General features: G+C 42.3%; 1 protein-coding gene across 1 annotated transcript; it reads right to left on the reverse strand.

Moving 5' to 3' along the window:
- Nucleotides 1-3,991: 3,991 nt before the first annotated feature.
- On the reverse strand, nucleotides 3,992-18,015 carry LOC309690807 (E3 ubiquitin-protein ligase MARCHF4-like). Its single transcript, XM_082508171.1, has 4 exons — nucleotides 13,696-18,015; nucleotides 7,550-7,705; nucleotides 6,435-6,627; nucleotides 3,992-4,560 (listed from the first exon to the last, which is right to left on the reverse strand). The coding sequence occupies exons 1-4, from the start codon at nucleotides 14,125-14,127 to the stop codon at nucleotides 4,139-4,141; spliced, it is 1,203 nt and encodes a 400-aa protein (XP_082364297.1). The 5' UTR covers nucleotides 14,128-18,015; the 3' UTR covers nucleotides 3,992-4,138.
- Nucleotides 18,016-20,048: the final 2,033 nt, after the last annotated feature.

Raw genomic sequence — 20,048 nt, forward strand, 5'->3', positions numbered from 1 at the left:
TTAACATAGTTAAAGTGCATGGCCCTGGAGTAGTATTTCTGACATTTCACAGTAACTATCCTCGGTGTGACTCTCAGCTCTTGGTTTCCTGTTTGGAGTTTCTTCCTTTGTGTGCAAGTGTGCTCTGAACTATAACTATAAATTGACTATATGTCTGAGGTTTTTTTTCTGAAAATCTCTCAGCAAATGCCTTATCAGCCTCCACCAGCCTCTAAATCTGAACACGAATAAGCCGACGGAGGACAGGTGTAAAGCGTATCATTGCATTGAAAAACAAGAAGAATGTGTCTAGAACTGTGAAAGCTGCTCTCCTGCAATTTGTTGCTGACCGCTGCTGCTTCTAGGGCTTCCCAATAATACCCATCATTTCATCTCACCTGACAAAAAGAAAAACCCAGCTATTCAAAATGCTTCTTTTCATTTTCAGGATCAGAAGAAGTTGCAGTGAATGCAGGGCTTTCTTCCCGAGTGATTCAGACTTCAGACAACTCGCATGAATAGCACATTAGCTGTATGCAATTTATTCAGTTTCAAAAGGTTCATAGGACGCCGAACCTTTGCAAGTGCACCAGAATATGTTTTTAAACACCTACAGTCTGCAAAAATAGTTCTGGGTCAGTGTTCTGGAAATGAACATCATCACCAACCAGAAGAACAGCAGCCCTGCTGATATTTCGCACCTTCAAGTCTCCTCAAATAGCACAAGTACTGGGGGCTTTCAAATTGGATTGAAAATCTGATAGATGCAGCATAATTGAGTTTTTCACGATTTCAGCAGTTCAGCCTTAGTTTCAGTTTGGACTCATTTGTAGCATACAAATAGCAAAATGCAATTATGTGTACTGGGAAAGCAGTGTGCAGGGTATACAGGGACTATTGAAACCCGAGAACCATAATGGAAAAGGGGCTTGAAGCAACCTCGCAAGTGTTTTGCATGTTTAAGGAGATGCACTTAAGAGCAGAGATATTTATACTGAAAACAATCCATTAAAATTAAGTGAGATGACCCCGAAGCAAATATATGAAATGAATTTAAATATGCAGCACCATTTTATATCTAAAGAATATTTTTTTAAAATCCTATGCATCTGGTTGTTTTTTTCCCCTTGTGTCATATCAAAGCTAGGTCTGCGCATCTGTGAATTCAAAGAGACAAGGTGTGAAGAGAACGGAGACGAGCAGAATCACGGTGAACTCTGTGCAACCTCCCAGCTCCTTGCAAGTGGTTTCTATACAGCCGCTCCCACCCATTGATATCAGCGCTTCACGGCTTAAATAATTCAGCAGAAAATCACGACGCTACCTGATTCTCTGCATATACTGTACTCCTGTATTTAATTACGAGGAGGGGATGGTGAAACAGCAGATCCAGCACAGTAGAGGTTAATTGATAAAAATACGAAAGGCTAAAGAGGAAGCAGAAAGTTGAGTTTGTGAAGATGCAAATATCAAAGCAAACAGGGATATATATTGATATGGCAGGTTTAAATTATGGCACTGATTCCCTGCAAAGACTTGCAAGAACAGAGTGCTTGACATTAAGCACCAGCATCATTTAAATATCTTTTCGATTTGATGCGCTTTAAAGCTAATGGCGTGATTTAATGTAAATCATGTTGGAAAATGCTGAAAGGCACCAGAGGCAGAGCTCCTGAGAAATGCTTCACACTATGATCTGCTTTCGGGTTTTGCTTCTAATGGATAAAATTAGCATCCATTTTTAAAAAATTGTTGTTTTCATCCAAATCAGAAATTGTGCAATAAAGCACAGCGTCTTCACTGTGTAGTATCTCGTGGTCTTGTGTCTTTCCTTGTGGGGGGGGGGGGGGAATGTTCCCTTCCCAACCTCCATCACCCCCTGCTATGAAGATGTTTTTAACAGTGTTTCTCCCCTCCTACAACATGATTTAGCATTGCCCCCTGAGATAAAAACTGATCTTTCATGGACATGAAACAAGACCTGGAAAGAAATATCAAAGAGCACATCAGAATCCGAGAGCCAGGAGACGGAGGAAATTACCGGCTTTGTGAGCCGAATGTGAGCCTGAATGTGGGCCTAATGGACTGTAAGTGACACCACTGCTTTGTAGCAGAAACGCGTTTCTGTGAATACAGACACTGGCTGAAGCAATTAAACAAACTAGCTGGTGACTTCCTTTAAAAGAGATTTCTTCTATTGTTCAGCCACAAGCCCCCATTTTATGCATCCTGGCAAACTATGCTGCAAAAAATAGCCTTCCTGCAATCAACAAAAATCACATTGAAAGTGACAGACGAAATGCCCATCAAAGACATTACTAAGAAAAAAAGCTGTTTTTGTTTTCTTAAAAAAAAAAGCCCCAAAATCCATCAAGCCTTCTTTGATGTAGTGGGGGGGAAAACCCTGAAAAAATGTTTACAAATGGTTTTAGGCAACTTGTTTACTGCACTACATCTTGCCTGTGATTTACATCAGGCCACATAGCGATGTGCACATCACACCTACTGTAATATTACTGTAATATTCTCTCTGATCACACAACATGGACGAAGAAGTCTAAATTCAACACTAGCATCTCTCTGTAGTGTTACAAACATGACGGTTTATGACATAAGTAGGTTAGACCTGCATATGAGATTTAGAAATGTGATTCCCTCACTTTTATGACTGTTGCAGATCACGCAGAATACATATGATATTCTTAAAACACTGACTAAGCTGCTGCGCGGCATGTTATGAAGTCTCAGTCTATGTGTTGTTCCTAAACAGACTATAGATCAAAACTTTTGCTTTTCTAAATTGGTTAAATGTGATCTTAGTGTGATGTATGGAAGAAAAGGACACCATGGAGTGATGTACCGATTCCTTTTGAACTACTCCATATCTGAATTTGAGTACTTTAAGATTTGGATGCAGATCTAAACATTCAAAATATTTTCTTTGGTTAAATAAAATCTAAATTCAATCTGCAGTCACAGTAGGGAAACCAGTGTAGGAGCCTTTGAAAAGCTTGCTTCAAAGATGAGGACCAGGTCTGTGGCTGCTCACAGACAGTTGCATCTTTGGAGCAACCAGACAGTGAAATAAAAGTGATGAAATGGCAAGAAGACAGAGTCAGTGTGCAAAGGTTGGTAATTACATGCATACTCTTTGTGATAATACAGCAACTAACTGTGACAAATCAGTGAAAATCATAAAATGTGGTGTTGGTTTAATTTACAGATCGAGCAAGTGACCATGTCCTGCAAGGCTATCCTGAGGTCCTTTGCTGCACGTCTTCCTCTACTCTCGCTCCTTGCTTCACTGTACTATCTAGTAAAGGAAAAAATCACACTCAAAACAACAAAAAAGTAAAATTACAAATCTGTTGTTGTCTACAAAGAAAATCACATTAACTACTTATATTCAGAGCCCTGCTAGAATCTCACAGATCTGAAACTAAGAAATTCCTCTACAAATAGTCAGATAATTGCAAATGCAGTTGGTCCGAGCTGAACTGCAATTGTTTGGAGACAAGTTGCCACAAGTGTCCACCAGGAAACCTGTGCAATCACCCACATTTAGCCTGGTGGACAACTGTGCACAGAGTTTGAGGGTGTTGCACGCTTAACCTCTGGTTTCCACAACTGGTTGCAATAGGTCACTGAATGTGAATGGCATTCACTGGGCAACCACCTCATCACAAGGTAGGTTGGTGTCCTATTTTGACTCATGAGCAATACAGACCTACATGTGGAAGATGATTGCAGAGTGTACAGCATACTCAAAAACCCACCCACTGTGAACACACTACCCGTTAACTTTCTTTTTCTTTTGGTTGCTGCTGTTTTGGAGATGCTTGACAGGTTGCCAATAAGAAATTATAGCTGCTGTTAAGAAAAAAGTATAAAAACCACAGTACGTGGTTTCCCTACAGATTAACAATTCAAGCACATATTTTTGAACGTATCTGTCAAAATAACCATTTTCCAACCGATTCTGCAAATCAAACAACTTTGACTTTTATTCAATCAATGTAAGGACATCAGAGATGCATTTTCAAACAAACAAGATTGTGTTGATATTAATCCAGTGCAGTTAAGACAGGATCTTTTCTTCAGCTGTCAGCTGGTTCAAAAATCTCTCCCCTTCGTGTGAGATAAGGCCTCAACTGACTCTTCAGACTGTAGTAACCCTCATGACCAGCTCTCTTGTGCTATTGCTGGGTTGGCTGCGGGCCTCCGGCTGCCTCAGGTGGCTGAGCAGGTGGAGGATGTTGTATGGACAGTGTTGGTCTGGCACTGCGCTGCCGCTGTTGGGGTCCACGTGTGTTCCCACTCCTCCGGCGGCCGTCACCACGGTCGTGGAGGTGGAGCCGGCGGCAGTGGAGGCCACCACCATCAGCGAGGAGGTGGAGGTGGATACTCCTATCCCAGTCTGGTAGCCCTGGGTGGGCTGAGATAGAGTCCTGTCTACAGTAGTGTCCTTCAGGTCGTCGCTGTCCATCGATTTATCATAGTTCAGAACCTTCCACTGCTGGTTCACGGCCTGCCAGCGGTGGAAGATGCGAAACACAGAAGGTCCCTCGTGGACAATTAGTGCTGTGGAGATCAGAGCACCAGTTAGACAATGTCACAGTCGGGCTGCAGTCTTGAGATACACTACATCCCAGAACACTGGTAGACACACTGTGGTAAAGCGTGAAGAAAGTATTAGCTTTGGCAGTAACAGAACAAAACAACTCATCTTTAAAGTACTGCGCCACAAACCAGACATCAAATCTTTATTTCTTAGAAAAAGCAGGGACTGGATTTGGATTTAGGTTAAAAAAAAATAATGCATCCGTTCTGCAGCCTCGTTCGATAGCAGCTTATCTCAGATTCAAAATTGCTTATTGATTCATGTTCACTGAACTCAGCATCTGGAAAATTGAAATCCATCTGTAGCAAAGTTGTTTGGACCCCAATATTTTACTGCATGTTTTCCATTTTAAAGGCATGTAAAGGGAAATTCATCATGTATGGATCAGTCCACATTTAGCACTTATAACCATGTTTTTTAACACTACAATATAGTTTGCATCATGGAACATTACATGCAAAGTCCTTTTTTAGTGTTCAAGGTATTTGTTAACAACTTAAACATGATGATTTTATATAACTAATTCTAGTAACAAAATAATACATATTTTAAATAAAATATATCTAAATAGGAGGTATTGTAATAATTAAAAATACTGTGCACTCAAACACTTGAATGCTTTTAAATCTCCTTGTAACGGCATTAAATGCATTTTAATGGCATTACTTGCTTAAATGCTGCTTATAAAAAGGAGAAAGTAGGAGATTATTAAGTGTTACCACTACATATTGATCTTCAAGGAGTCTGCTAGTTGCTCGCCAACTACTTTATTACAGCAGTAATGTAATATTGCTGTTTAACAAGCCAATGACTACAGTTGCAGCAGCTGGAGTTTACTTATAAAATCCTGCCAGCTTTCCTCAACTCTGCTCCTCTCCCTCTCTAACTTTGTGGATAAGTGAAAGTCAGGTCTTTGCTCTTTAACATCCACCAGGTGACAAGTTAATCTCTGTAAAGTGCACCGTTAATGACTCCACAGTCAATCCTCCACAGCACCAAACCGGAGACAATCAATCACCTCTTCCTTACACCCTGCTGTCTACTGCAGTGGCACTTAGAGTCTCCTTAATGCGAGATGCCATCACACAGTTGTCCAAAACATGTGGGCCTCTGAGCGCCACAGGAGGACAGCAGGCTTAAATGCTATACATTTCAATCTGGACGCCCACGCACCAATGCAGGGAACTGTTAGAAATCCTTTGGTGCACCTATCTTTATATATATATATATATATATATATATATATATATATATATATATATATATATATATATATATATATATATATGAAGAACAAAATCCCTCTTGTGTTATGACAGCACATAATGGTCTTTAACGTTTGGCTGAATTTGGCTCCGTAGCTTTTTATTATAGACTGAAATGCATTTTAATGTATGCAGTGAAAGCCACTTTAGCTGAATTTTGAACACTCAGCGTTCATGTTTAATTTATGATGTGAGCTTTGGTGCAGCATCTCAGCCTTGTGAATATAGAAACAGCGATAAAGACAACAACAAATAATCGTAGAGATTGACCAAACAATGCAATCAAATATTGATATGAAGCAGCTGACTTTGTGGTATGGATTAATTGCACTGAAACTGCCCGTGGCATTTACAGTTATTTGTAGGCAGCTGTTATGTATAATTACCCACTCTCCTGAGCACTTTTGACATTTACTTTTGCCTGTTGAATGCTCATGAATTAATGTGACCAGAGTGAAAAACACTCAATATAATTTTCAGTAGTAAAATGCTCAAACCCATTCAAAGAAGACGTAGAAATATTACATTCAGTTTGAAAAGTGATAAATCGCAACTGCTTAGCGCCTCACCGATGCAGACGACATCCATGAAGCCATACATGCCGTAGCAGATCTGGAAAAGCAGATCTTGACGCTGCCAGCGGGCTGACGGGCTAAAAGACGACCACACCAGCCAAGAGATGCTGGCCATCAGGAAGAGGGAGCCCAAGATAGCTGCTGCTATCTGCACCTTCTCTATCACTGTCAGAGAGATAGCCTGCCACTGCAAGAAGCAGAAGAAGTAGAAGGATTAGCGGTAGAGCTTAGGAGAAAATTGAGAAGCTAATCATAAACCAATTAATGTAAACATTCAGATTATAAGTTAATCGGGCTGAACTCAACAAAAAGACGAAGTCACACAGCGCTCTCACCCTCGAAAACAGAAATCTGTGGCCTCTCATAACCCCATCAAATCACAGAAAAAGAAACTGCTTCTGCAATCCTTCTGTTCTAAACATCAGAGGGGAAAGGCCTGTTTAATTCAGATGCTTTCATTTTTTTCCACCCTGAATTTCTCAGTTTAGATTCTCCTTCTTTGGGTTGCTCTCTTTAGAGGTAGCCACAGCGGATCATCTGTCTCCATCACACCCTATCCCTAGCATCTTCTTCTGTCACACCAGTCCCCCCTGCATGTCCTCCCTCTTTTCCTCCTGCTTGGCAGCTCCATATTTAACATCCTTTGTCCACCCCAAACATCCTCTGAACATGACTGCCTTCCTTCCTCATTTCTCCCTCCCCAACCTCCTGCAACAATGGCACAGTTTCCACCCGCACCCTGCTGTTCAACAGCACCGGTGGCGGTCGTTAACCTGGATCTCGACCAATCTTATTGAAGAGCTGCATGTCTGATTTGGCAAAGATGCCCTTCCTGATGCAACCCTCCCCAACCCTTTATCTAGCCTTGGGACTGGTACTAGAAATATACTGGCTGGTCATCAGAGACCAGCTGGAGCTGCGGTTAATGCGTGTTTTCTTAATAAAAAACAAAACAAAACAAACAAAATATGACATGAAAACAAGTAACTCCATATAAGTGGTGTCATGCTCCTAATTACATAACAAAGGTTCTATGATTTGAGATTTTGCAGTGTTCAGTTAGACACAGTGATATTTCTGAATTGGTGAACTTAACACCCACAGCTCACCTGTAGGGGGTTCTTGGTGCTGATGGCAATGACCTGATATTTGTAGTAGCAGAGTTCACAGGCCCACGAGCCTCTCTCACTGATCCATTTGATGAGGCAGGGCTGGTGAGTGCAGCGCACTGACCCGCTGCACCGGCATGGGCTCAGGAGCTCCCCCTGCAGGAAACAGGCAGAATAAGTTAGTCCCTGCTAACCATGACAAGAGCTTCTCATAATTCAGCCAAAGTAAATGCATAAATGTTCTGCTCTGGTTTGAATATAACTTGATTTAATGGGCTGGTTAACATTGTTTAGATGACCATTTTATGGCCTTATACTACCTTCGTTGAGTACACTCTAAGAAGTGATTTATGATTCAGAAAAAATACCAGCTGACGGACCCTTTCTCTCCATCTTATTTACCTCTTGACGTAACCCCTTTACATACAATAATAAGTGCGTTACACTGTGTTTATATTTCTTGCACTTCTTTGTGTTGGCTTATTGATTTTCTGAGCGCTCTTTGTGCACTGCTAGGCACACACACACGCAGAGCACTTTGCATGCCTGTTACAGCAGAACAACAGATCAGGTGTGAAATGAAAGCTTTGCCTTACACCTAGTTGACAGGCAAAATGCTTGATTACTAGTACCGCTGAAAGTGGAGGATTAGTCACCGAAGCACCTGTGAAAGAGCAAACCCTAACAAAGCTGCAGCATACAGCACAAAGGGAGCAGACAAACCACAGCTCTTGACATCAGTAGAGCTGCTATAGACATTAACTATTTTATACTTACAGAAATGCAAAAGAAGCTCAAAATACTCGTTCTGGTCGACCTACATTTCTCTACAATTCACATAACAGTTCAGAGCTAGATCCAGTATCTGGTCTAGTTATCAGAGGATGGTTTCTTGACATCCTGTCCATCATAAAGTGACATTTTTGAAGGCACTGTTAGTCACTGAGGTTGTTAAAGGGCATTTCAAATCCCTTCTGTCAGCACGATGACAGCCACATACTGTATGATTAATGTGACCGGACAGCCGAATAAATGTTTGTGTTGCGGGTTTATTAAACTCTAGGTGGCACTGAACTATATCTTAAAGAGGTGGCTCTTATATCCTTTTTTAAAAATGACCTTCACTTTACCACCTTAAAGCAGCTGAAGTAAAGGTCTGCCTTCGCTCCCTGAACGGCTGCTCGGTGGTCAGACGTGTGAACCACATGAAAACATCACTGGTGTCAGGTGAGGGAGCAGAGATCAAGCTGCCTTATTTTTAGCCGTTTCCATCATGTTTTCAATCCAGCTGGATGTGACAAGATTTCAGAAAACCAAAGCATTTACTTTTTTTTTTCTTCCCCTCTCTCTGTCATATAGAAGGCTCGTAAATACTTAAAATGCAGCAAAACCATGAAGTTCACTAAATTTGACACCTCTCAGGGTTTTTTTTTCCATTTTGTACCAAGATGTGCTCAGCTATATTCTTCACTAGACATTCCTCTTAAGCCGTATTTAGCCTGAGGAACAGATGAGTTTTCTAATCTCTCACCCCAGGCTCTGAGCTCATTAAAATATATTACTAATCTTGTCATATTGGATATTGATGATGACCCATAAGATGTAGGCATGCCACCTTTTTAAGGTTCTGACCTGCACTTAAGAAACTTGGCTCTATAAAATTCATAGCAAGACCTTCTTGTACAGATATTTTAATCTTAATGAGAATGAACAAAGAGCCTGTAGTGAATGAACAAAAAGAAATTAGCCGGCTGTCTGCTGAAAGAAATCCCCAACACCCCTCCCCTTCCTTACTCTCTGAACTGAGCCACTGCATTTCTAAGGTATTTTTAATTCAGTGTTTTCTCTCCATGTCTACCCTGAGTGCAAAAATTGTACGAAGCAGTGAACAGAGTAAAAAATGCAGCAAGTTTCCAAATGATTTCTCCACGTTGTTATTTAGCTGACACCTCTGACAGACGGAGCAGCACCCTGGTTGAAGAGAAGAGAGGAAAAAGCAGGGAGTTAGGGGAGAAAAGGCCCATCTACAGATGGCCAGGGTGGGAGTGTATTGGCAGGAGGACCAGAACACTTCTGTCGTGTCCAGAGGGACTCGGGCCACTCACTGTGACTGGCCTGATGGCAGCCAAGAGCCAAAACCTAGATCACTCCAATACAACCGAGGCTGGAGGGAGCGCAAGAGAGACCGATAACAAACGTGGCACCAAAGCCCACGCATGGAGAAAGTGATAACTAAATGTCCTTTTGTTGATCAAACAGCAATAATCAGTGAAAAGAAGCCCAACACAATGGAGCAACATATTAAAAAGATATGGCTGTGTTATTTCACATCTCTGTGCTGCATTTTCCCAAAACACCTCCCTACAAGTCATTTTCTCCTTAGAAAATTGGATTCCCTCGCAATGTATATAATGGCATAAAAATAAATTAGAGGTGGCTATTCACATTTTCTTAAGGGTCTCGAATCAATGCAAGTGAACTCCATTAACTCTGAGCAAGGAAAAGCTGTGCTATGATAATCTGGCTCGCACAGAAGCAGAATGAAGGAGGATTTGTACAATGATGCCCAATAACAATCAGTCTGCGGGCTTTTCTTCTTTAAGAACCTGCAAAACTGCCGGGAAAAATTTTCATCTATAAACGTAACCATATTAAACCAATTACAAGGAAAATAAGAGCAATAAGTGAAAAATGAGGCAGAAGGCCAATAATATTTAAGTTTATTTAGTTATGATGACTGATCGTAAAATATATGCAGAGGGATGTTCCACTGAGTGCTGATTTTATGGGAACCATCGGGCCTACAGTGGCGGTTAATGACTCTTTAAAAGGTAATTGAATAAAAAGAGAAACTAGGGTTTCTAATTTATGTTCATGAATTTACAGCCTCTGAAAACAGACTTTAGCAATGCCAAAAAAATAAATGAATAAATAAAATCTAACATTTTGGCAACTTGTTTATATCCCATTTCCAACGAACGGGCAAGCAACATATGATGGAACAGAGCAAACTTCAGCACTGTGGGGTCATACAGAAAGAATGATGCTGACGTGACCCCTGGAGGCTTCTTGTTGTGCCTCAGACACAACACACTCTGCAAGTGCATTATCTGTGCTCAGGAGAAAAAGCAAACACATATTTCTACCCAAGCAACAGGCACCCGCACAGTTTCAACATCCAACTGACGTGAAGACAACAGTAGGAGGATTGCCTCAAAGAGCACTTCGGTAACCTTCGTACGTGGAAAATATTCCACAATTTTTCCTTTGCATTACTTAAAAAAAACAATAAACTTCTTTTTTGAAGTATGTGCATAACACGAATGTATCGTGGGAAAATCTATGACCTGAAAACTGCACATTCTTTGAGTGATGAGGTCGAGATTAAGTCTGAAAGCAGGAGCCTGAATAAAGCAAGCTACCGAGAGCGCTCTGTAAAGCTTCTCAGTGACCTTTAGCTAAAAGGAAGCAATAGTGGGTTGAAATACAGTATGTATGTCTCAAGTTAGCTGTTTAGAAAAAAAGAAGAAGAAAAAGATGAATAACCCGAGGTGCAGAGGTGAAAGACATGAATTCATGCAGTTTCATCTGATATTGGCTTCGTTTTTCATTATATTGTTCGCAGTATGTGTCTTACAGAGTGGATTATATTTTCCAGTCAATTCTGATAAAATAGGCTGATATATAAATTTATATGTCAGCTGAAAGAGTTATTCTTTGGTTCTTCCTTACCAAACTGGCCATAAAATTCAAGAGAGGAAAAACAACTCTACAAAACAGTCCACAGTCTGTAAATTGTGCTATCGAGACTATGTGTTCAGTGTTTCTTGTTACTGCAGAGAGGAGGTAATATCAGAGAGATTTTTTTTAAAAGGCATTGTCTCATGGCATACCTTAAAAGTTACCATTACAATCACCAGTACCTCTTAAAATCCACATTTTTGGAAATTCCCTATAGAACTCCCTGAATTTAAAAGGAAAATGTGAAATCCTTAAAACCAGAAGTACTTCTGGTTGTGAATCTCACCTCAAGGAAAACGGCACTTATAACTCTGACAGGTATCCGATTACATGGACTTATTACATTGTTTGGTGTCATATTAAATCACAGTGCAATCATTTTTCAATGGCTGCCTCTCCTAGGCACTCAAGACTCTTTTCTAGTGGGATGCTTGAGGAAAGCGATGTCTTTCACTCCCTTCTTTACTCTGTCTTGCCTATCTCAGCCTTGGGGATGGAAGTGTTTTGGAGGTGGGTTGTCAGATCAGATACTGGCTGCTTTGGTCTATGTGACATCCTGAAGGCTAAGGAAGAATAGAGGATAACTAATGTCCCCACTGCCTGTATCACAGAGCGATACACAGAAAGTCCACTCATCCCTCTTTTTTTAAATGGAGCCTCATTCTCCTTGTACCCATTTACACCTCAGCAGATCCATATCTGGACTTCACCCAAGCCAACAACTCAGACAACAAGAAGAGGAAAGCTGGCAAAAGATAAAAACTTGCATAATGATAAGACAGCATGAAATCAAGTGCTATTGACTTGCTGCAATGTCTCAAGGAAGCATTAATGAGATGTGTTGGAGGAGGCCATGGGAAATACTGCAAATTTTCAAGGCAGTGTTTTGTATGCAGTGCAGCATGTGCTGACTATCCATGGAGTTTGGGGAGAAAAAAACAAAAAAAAAACCAAGGATGAAGCCTTGTCTTCCAATCTCATAACTAGACCCCATGTCAGTAATAATTACAAAGTCTGAGCTCAGAGGTGGAATGATGCACAAAATTGCTCTTGGAGTAATTAGTTGATGAAATACAGAAAGATCATAGGCTATACACTGTGCAATGACCATGAAATGATGCAGTAAATCTTCCGCTTAAAGGAAAAGCAACTGTGAGTGCAGACTGTCGGATAAAAAAATGATGTTCTACACCTCGGTTATCTTGCTTCTTGATTTTTTTTTTTATAACCTCTCTACCTCCACTACCAACAGGCGAGGTGTGACATATTTGTCAACGTGCTCTCAAAAGCTCTGTCAAACAGTGTAACTAATGTGCCTGCAAATTGCTAAGTGTCTGCCTCTCTGATATAATTTAATGTTATTTCTTCGTGGCCATCTTTTCACATTTTCCTCTTCTGATTGATGTACTGTGACATTATCATCAATATGGCCCCAAAGGCGGAGGCAAGCGGTGTGATTAACTTGAAGGCTCTCTTCCATCTGCTTTGTGCACGTTATTATTATGTTGCCGTTTCCAGGTGGTGTGCGTGAGAGGCAGACTGAGAGGTATTTTTTATTTATTTTTTTATTTTCCATGCATATAATGCCTCGATGTGAATTCAGTGTTTGGCTATAATGAGTTGTTACGGCATCCCTGCATATCCTCCACACTTGTCAGCCACTGGGACAAGGTCTTTCATTATCCTCCCACTGCTAGCTTTAGCTGTCTTTTCAAGCCATGCAATGGGATGAGTGCAAGATGCAGTGGGGCCCTATGCTCAGAGAGCTCTCTAGCCCTGCAGCTGCCAGTATTGGGGTCGTTCCTTAAATAATTTTGAAAGTAAGATTACACTATTCTCGATTTTCCACACAAAAAAGCACCTAAGTGTCATGTAATTATAGTTAATAGCATTAAACCTTAAATATTGGCATAATCATGCGAGGTCTCTTTTATACTCTTTACCACAAAGTTGGCAATAAAAACAGACCAAAGAACACCTTTCAGGAAAATCTTGTAGCTAGAACAAGGCTCAATTGTGCTGCACCAGCCAAACTGCAACTGATGAGTTACTGTAATGCGACTCATGCTGAGTTGTAGACCACCAACACTGCTGGCTGCCCTAACAAGACACTACTAGTGTTTTTCTTCTTCACTGTATAAATAAAACCTGAGCAGTGCACCCTCATCTAATGAAAAGTCTGCAAAATGTGCAACATTTCCAACACCTGATCCGGCCACTCGGCGGAAGGACTTGTTGCTACAGTTAACCTATGCTCCTCCGAGAGCAGCAGCACCAGATTGCATTGTGTTACAAACCCCAGGAGAGCAGGTGTGGGTGAGTTATTATTAATTGATGGATGAGGCTGACATTGCATGGCATTAATCTAATTTAAACATGCAGGTGGACATTTTTCCTTCACTTACATGCTCTGGTCCCTGGAAGCAGATCCTGCACACAGGCGTCCTGAAGCCACTTTCCGTGTAGCTTGTGAGAGAGAACCTCTCCTCCAGTTTGCCCTTTGAGCAGTCATCGGAGGAGCTGCTGCAGCCGCGCAGGGCCGCCGACAGCTCTGCAGCATCGACCCAGCCCGCCACCGGCCGCTCTGCACCCGGTGGCTCGGTGGCTCCCGCAGCAGGCTGGGCAGTTCGGTCCCCGGGGTGCTGGTGGCTCCGCGTTAACGTGTTGTTGTTCTCGGGGACGGTGACGCTTGTTTCATGGCTTTCCGAAGCCTGGCCGCTCATGGGGGTCAGCGGAGGAAGCGTTGTCGGCGGCGCCGGTGGCCCGAGCAGGAGCACCCTCAGGTCACCAAGCAGGACGCAACAGCGGCTCTTCAGCATGCCCTGTCTGCGCAGCATCAGGCTGTCTCCGGCCAGAAACTCACAGTACCATCCAAAGGTGCTGGAAGAAAACAGTATGTACTCTATGCGTCCCCGTCATAAGCAAACACTTCTTCATATGTGGTGGGATGGGATAGTGGGGGCTGAGGTGCGTCTTCCAGCGCTTGTTTGGTTTCAAAGCAGCCTTTTAAGATTTTTTCTTTTCTTTTTAAATCCACTTTATTTAGGTTGGGTGCTTTTTATTGTCTTCCCACGAGGGTGTGGATATAAAATGCAAAAAAATCCCTCCTATGCAAACAAGTGTCTGAAGCCATTAGCCTAAGTTCAATGAATGAAACGGCTATTAGAGGAAAGTCAAATATGAGACTGATAGGAATATGCATTCAAGTAATAAGGTTATGGCCCGCTCACTCAGTGTCCACTGTCATTTCATGGCCTTAATAGTCTGCCTGTTCTCTACAACATAAACTATCTCGACGGGCTTCTCCCTCCGGATTCGCGACGTGTGCAGAGACCAAGATTTAAATCTGCCTTTGGTTCAAAGAACTGAGATAGAGAACAAAATGTCAGCGCTCAATCTTAAAATTAGAAATTAAAAATAAAATCCAGCCACAACAACGAAAGCCACGCTTTAAAACCGGTGGAGCTGTCGACGTCCTGTAAGCTTTTCACACCACGTTAAGTCGATCGATGGCGTGCCATGTTAGGGAAGCGAAAAAATCTGTCTTACCTGGCGAGCTACACCGATTTCTACACGACTCACAGTCTCGTTTTTTTCCCCCCCCCCATAGATTTTCAGCCAGACTGCAGGTCGCTGGCAAGTCTCAGTGAGGTTTACATCCCTAATTATCGAATTTCCAAGCAAGCAGGAGGGTTTAAATCCGTCCGTTTAAATCCAACGCGATGGTCGGACTGTCCTGCTCCGGGTGAAAGCATCCGTAGCCCCGGATTCTCCTGTGATCATTGGCTGCTGAACTGGTGCTGCAGCTTCAGCACCATGATTGCTGGGACAGCTCCCAGACGCCACACGTCACCACCGCACAGTGATGCAAGCAGCCAACTCATTACTACAACTGTGGACGGAGACAAATATGCTTCCTTATTTGTTTCAGGGATACAAGGAGACGTTAAGTTAAAGGTGACACCGGTGTTTGTTTTATCTTATTTTAAGGGGGTAGGTGTTTTCTGCCTTTACACCTGGCAAAAAGAGGCGAAACTAAAGTTGTGGATTCCCTTTAATTATTAAAAGAATCCAGTTATCACACAGCACAAATTTAGCAGAAATATCACACAGCACAAATAATTTAGCAGAAATGATTAGTAATATCTCAGGTAAATGGTGTAGTTGTGTGGCATGGATAAATAGGGTGAAAGAGGATACAATATTGCAAATCATCAAGTATGAACAAGGAAAAGGGGGAGGTGCAGGGTTAGATGACAAATTTAAAAATGCGTCTGATTTTAAGCAGTATAGCAATAAAAAGATGCATAAAACAAATGTTCAAACCAAGTTGTGAAAGACAAATTATAATGAGAATCTTAAGAAAAAGTAGCACGACTGTCTTAATCTGTTTTCTTTAAAAAAAAAAATCAATTATTCATTTGGTTCCCAAGTGGAAGAAAAAAAACCCCCAATCCATCAACCACTTCCATCACAAATCCCAGAGCACACGATGATTTATTAATATTTGTAATAATTAAACAAAATAACATACAGATGTTATTCAGAGTGAGCCAAAGATTTTCCTGGTAGTTTGACATTAAAGATGACACATTCGAATTACACTATACTACTGGGTAGTTTCTTTTTCTTCTTCTTTAAGCTGCTCCCTTTAGGGAGATCAGCTGATCGTCCGCTTACATCTCACCCTATCTGATAGGGTGAGATGTAAGCGGTGGGAGATGTAAGATGGGATAGGGCCTATCCCACCTTCCTCTGTCACACAAACCCTCTGCGTGTCCTCCTACACTACATCCATGATTCTCTGCTGTGCTCTTCCTCTTCTCCTCCTTTCTGGCATCTTTTTCTAATATATCAACTTTCCCTACCCTGCACATGTCCAAGCCATCTCAACATTTTCTCCCTCTAACTTTGCCTTCAAACCGCTCGACCTGGCCTGTCCCTCTGATAAACTCACTTCTAATTCTGTCTATCTTGGTCACTCCCAATGAAAATTTAACATCTTCAGCTCCGACACGTCTTTTTGGCACTGGCACCACATCCAAGCCATTCATCAGTCTTGCTTCTACTTCCTCATCACTTCAGTGCATACCTCCACCTCTCCAGGCTCTCCTTTTCCTCACTCCTACCACACACCTCACCACTATCTCGCTGTTAGATGTCCTGCACCACCCTCACATACAAAGTTCCTCTCTCATTACTTTCTTTAATGCAGCTCCTTCGGACCTTTATACTTTTTATTCTACTGGGTAGTAATTTAAATCTAAGAAAAAGCAGTCACTAACTACCAACAAATGCAGCAGAATAAAAAGTATAATACGTTTAGCTGTAATGCGGTGGAGTAGAAATAGCATCAAAAATACTCAAAGTATTTTAAAGTTGCTACTTCAGAAAATTCCCTTGGTTTATTTTTTTTTTGACAAATAGAACAACTCCAGGGAAGCTGGGTAGACAAAGGGTGAGCAATTATCCGGCTTGTCAGGGCAACTGTGCAGCTTGATTGAACAATTGAAATGAACACACCTGTGACTGGACCCTGTCAGCCAACTGAAATGTGTTTTTTAGGGGGGGTTGTCAGAATTTGTATGACTGTGGTCAAGCTGGTGGCCATGGGGTGAGCATTTAATGGATTGCCAACAGTAAACTGACACATTAAACTGGCACCTCTCACTCCTGCTGCTTTTCTATTCTGGCAGATAATTGCCAGTGATTGCTCTTACATCGCATCTCAGGTGCAAAGTAGTGCCTGATTAAAGTGCTGTTGAAAATAAGCCAACCGTCATTTTGGACTTTTTGAGAAAAACAGCAGACACAAACTAAGATTATATAACAGCAGAGGTGGAGTAAGTAATTAGGCCTTTTCTTAAAAGTCCCACTTTACTTGGAAAAAAAATGTTTGTATGTTTGATTCTCTCTGGGAACAATTCAGTTTTACACCTCTGCTGAAAAGTTTCCCCTGAGCTCGACACCTCCAGGCAGGATTTGTGGCATCACATCTGGTTTGGGAGTCAGTTTTTGTCTTATAGATAGCTAAGAGCTGACTTTCACTGATGTAGGAGATATCCCTTAGTTAATGGTTAAACTTTTGAGACAAACTTTTTTTTTTTTTTGCCTGTCCCGTTTGGCTCTTTTGCCATCAGAATTATTGTCTAAAGGCGAAGAAAGATGCCCAACGGATTTATTTTACCAAATTGACCATCCCAGCCTTGCCGTAATGGTCCATTTGATTCACCTTTTATTGTTTATTTTATTTTCACTTGCTGAATACGGGACAGACTTAACTGGGGGAAAGAAGGGGAGAAAGAAAGAGGGAAAGAAAAAGAGCTGAGAAGAGGGACGGGGGAGAAGGGCAAAAGACAAAAACCAACAGAATAAGCAGAGAAAAAAAATGCATATATCGATCACCTGGATCACCTGTTGAGAAAGAAAAAAGAAAACAAGCAGAAGAAAACAAGAGTAATAGAATAAACAACATCACAATGATATATGGGAATATGACAGTAAATACTAAATATTAAACATTATTGTGCAGCACATAAGATGAACAGAACACAGTGTGCTTTGAGGTAGGAGCCAAAAAGGGTGTAGTTTGTGTGTGTGATCACCCGTGTGTACACCTGTGAGCATGGACGCGCTTGTTTTTTTAAAAGGTTCCTTCATGTAATGATCTGCTAGAGGGTGTGGGGGGGCCACAGCCCCGTCCTCCAGGGCATGAAGCAGGTATGGAGGAGATCAAAACTCCAGACATCCAGAGGCCCCCAGAACACAAGAGACCAAGGAAGACCAACAGAGGGGCAGCCGCGCCACTGTCCCAGAAAGAGCTGAGGAGAGTCCCAGATGAGGGCTCACTCAGCAGCCGCAGAGCAGAAGCCAGGGGGGGTTGCAGTGACACGCCCGTGAGCTCCGCCGGCAGCCAGCTGCGCCTGAGTGACCGAGCCCCAGGCCGAGAGGCCGGGGGCACCCCACCTCCGAAGTGGCCCGAGCGAGCCCCAGGCTCCAGGCCCCGATAAGCGGCCGCCAAGGAGTGAGCCGGTGTGTACCTGGACGCCCATCCCCAGACACAAAGAACCACCAACGCACCGATGTCTGAGGGAGTCCGCCACCGGCAGGGGAAGTGGTGGTAGGGGGAGATAGGCCTCCAAACCTTGGAGGGCCTGAGATGTCCCCAGAGAGGTGGCGCCTGACACCCAACCTGACATATAGACACAGACATACAGGCACACACAGATACAAACATCCATTCCCACCCTCATGCTCTCATATGCACTTACTCCACACTCAACCAACGTGGAGACAGACATGAAGAGACGCTGTACACACGATCACACTCCCCAAGCGTACTCTACGAACCGGGTCTAGGTACCCTTGCCCCTGGAGGGGGGAACTGCACCCAGACCCAGGTGGTGTTACCCTTTTCCCTGCGGTGGGGAGAGGCAGACCGCCCCGACTCCGCAGCAGCAGGGAGGCCCCACACTCCAGACCCCAGTCGGACGGCCAACTCCTCCTCCCAGCCCCCCCGCTCCAGCAGGCCGCAGAGAACGGGGGTGAGAGAAGACTCCAAACCTCCCTCCACCCGCTCATTGTAGTGTTGATGCATGTGTGTTCTAAGGTGCATTTAAAACCCAGGAGGGCATGGAGCTACCTGCCAGAGAGCAGCAGGTAAGTTGAGACAAACTTTAAAGCGCTGATCAAACATAGCTAAGGAAGAAGAGGCTGACATTATCTTCAAAAGACATGAAGTTAAATAAGAAATTTCTTCAGTACTTGAAATAAAACTTTTTTTTCTCTCTTTTTTTTTAACAGTTTCAAACATAACCATGAAGAAAAAGAGCCAGAAACAAAACTTTGGGGAACGTGCATGGCCAGTGCTTTGTGACACCACCTCTGACAAGTACCATATGCTTGTAAATGCAGCTCGTAGTCAGCTAAGAGGCTTTTAGTTCATGTGTGGGGGGTTTTTCCACCCATTCTTCCCTCAAAATTCTTCGAGCTCTGTAGATTTTAGGGCTGTCTTGCATGAACTACACTTCTGAGGTGAATTTTTTGATGGTGTTTCAGCTGGAGGACTGTGATGGCCATGGCTTGGCCCTTTTGAAGCACTCCATTGTAGAATTTTAGATGTGTTTGGGGTTATTATCCTGTTGCAGGAGTTATCCTCTTTTCATCTTCAGCTGTTTTTTTTTTTTTTGAACAGACAGTATGATGTGTTGGCTTGCTGAATTTGCTGCTATTCACTGGGATCCATTCTACCTTTTACCAGGAAATGTTATAGCTACAAAATTCTGGTGCTGAATTTTGTTAGGAGACCTCAGAAATTTGTTTTCTGATGGTTTTTCTGGGAAAAAACTCATATTTGTACACATGTATCTGTATACCCATCACCCAGCACTTGAGACTCAGACAAAGCTTCTTTAAATCTTTAAAGTGGACTTATTATGCTCTTTACAATATTTTGTCACGCAGATCCTGTGCAGTGCCATGTATAAAATATAGGCAACGTTACTAAATGAAACCCTTTTTGGTTTGTTAGAGGTAACCAATCAGAAGGAAAAAATGCCTTAAAGGAAGATGATGAACTGACGGACGCTGGTGCAAGCTGAACCACGCTTGGAATAAAACAAATGGGTCATTCTATGTCAAATTACTGTTGTGCTTCTACTTGATTTGCCAAAAAATGTTATAACATATACAATGATTGCTAATATATCAAAATACTCCATCAGGTACTTCCAGCATGTTCTTTCATATCGAGGTATTT

This window comes from Aulonocara stuartgranti, assembly GCF_965226115.1.
Source record: "Aulonocara stuartgranti genome assembly, chromosome: 16".
NCBI classification, from domain to species: domain Eukaryota; kingdom Metazoa; phylum Chordata; class Actinopteri; order Cichliformes; family Cichlidae; genus Aulonocara; species Aulonocara stuartgranti.

Excerpts from the sequence above, each read along its gene's own strand:
- LOC309690807 (XM_082508171.1), bottom strand. The coding sequence starts at position 14,127 with ATGCTGCGCAGACAGGGCATGCTGAAGAGCCGCTGTTGCGTCCTGCTT. Across the intron at positions 6,628-7,549 it reads GCACCAAGAACCCCCTACAG|TGGCAGGCTATCTCTCTGAC; the intron begins GTGAGCTGTGGG and ends TGCTTCTTGCAG. Across the intron at positions 4,561-6,434 it reads CATGGATGTCGTCTGCATCG|CACTAATTGTCCACGAGGGA; the intron begins GTGAGGCGCTAA and ends TGATCTCCACAG.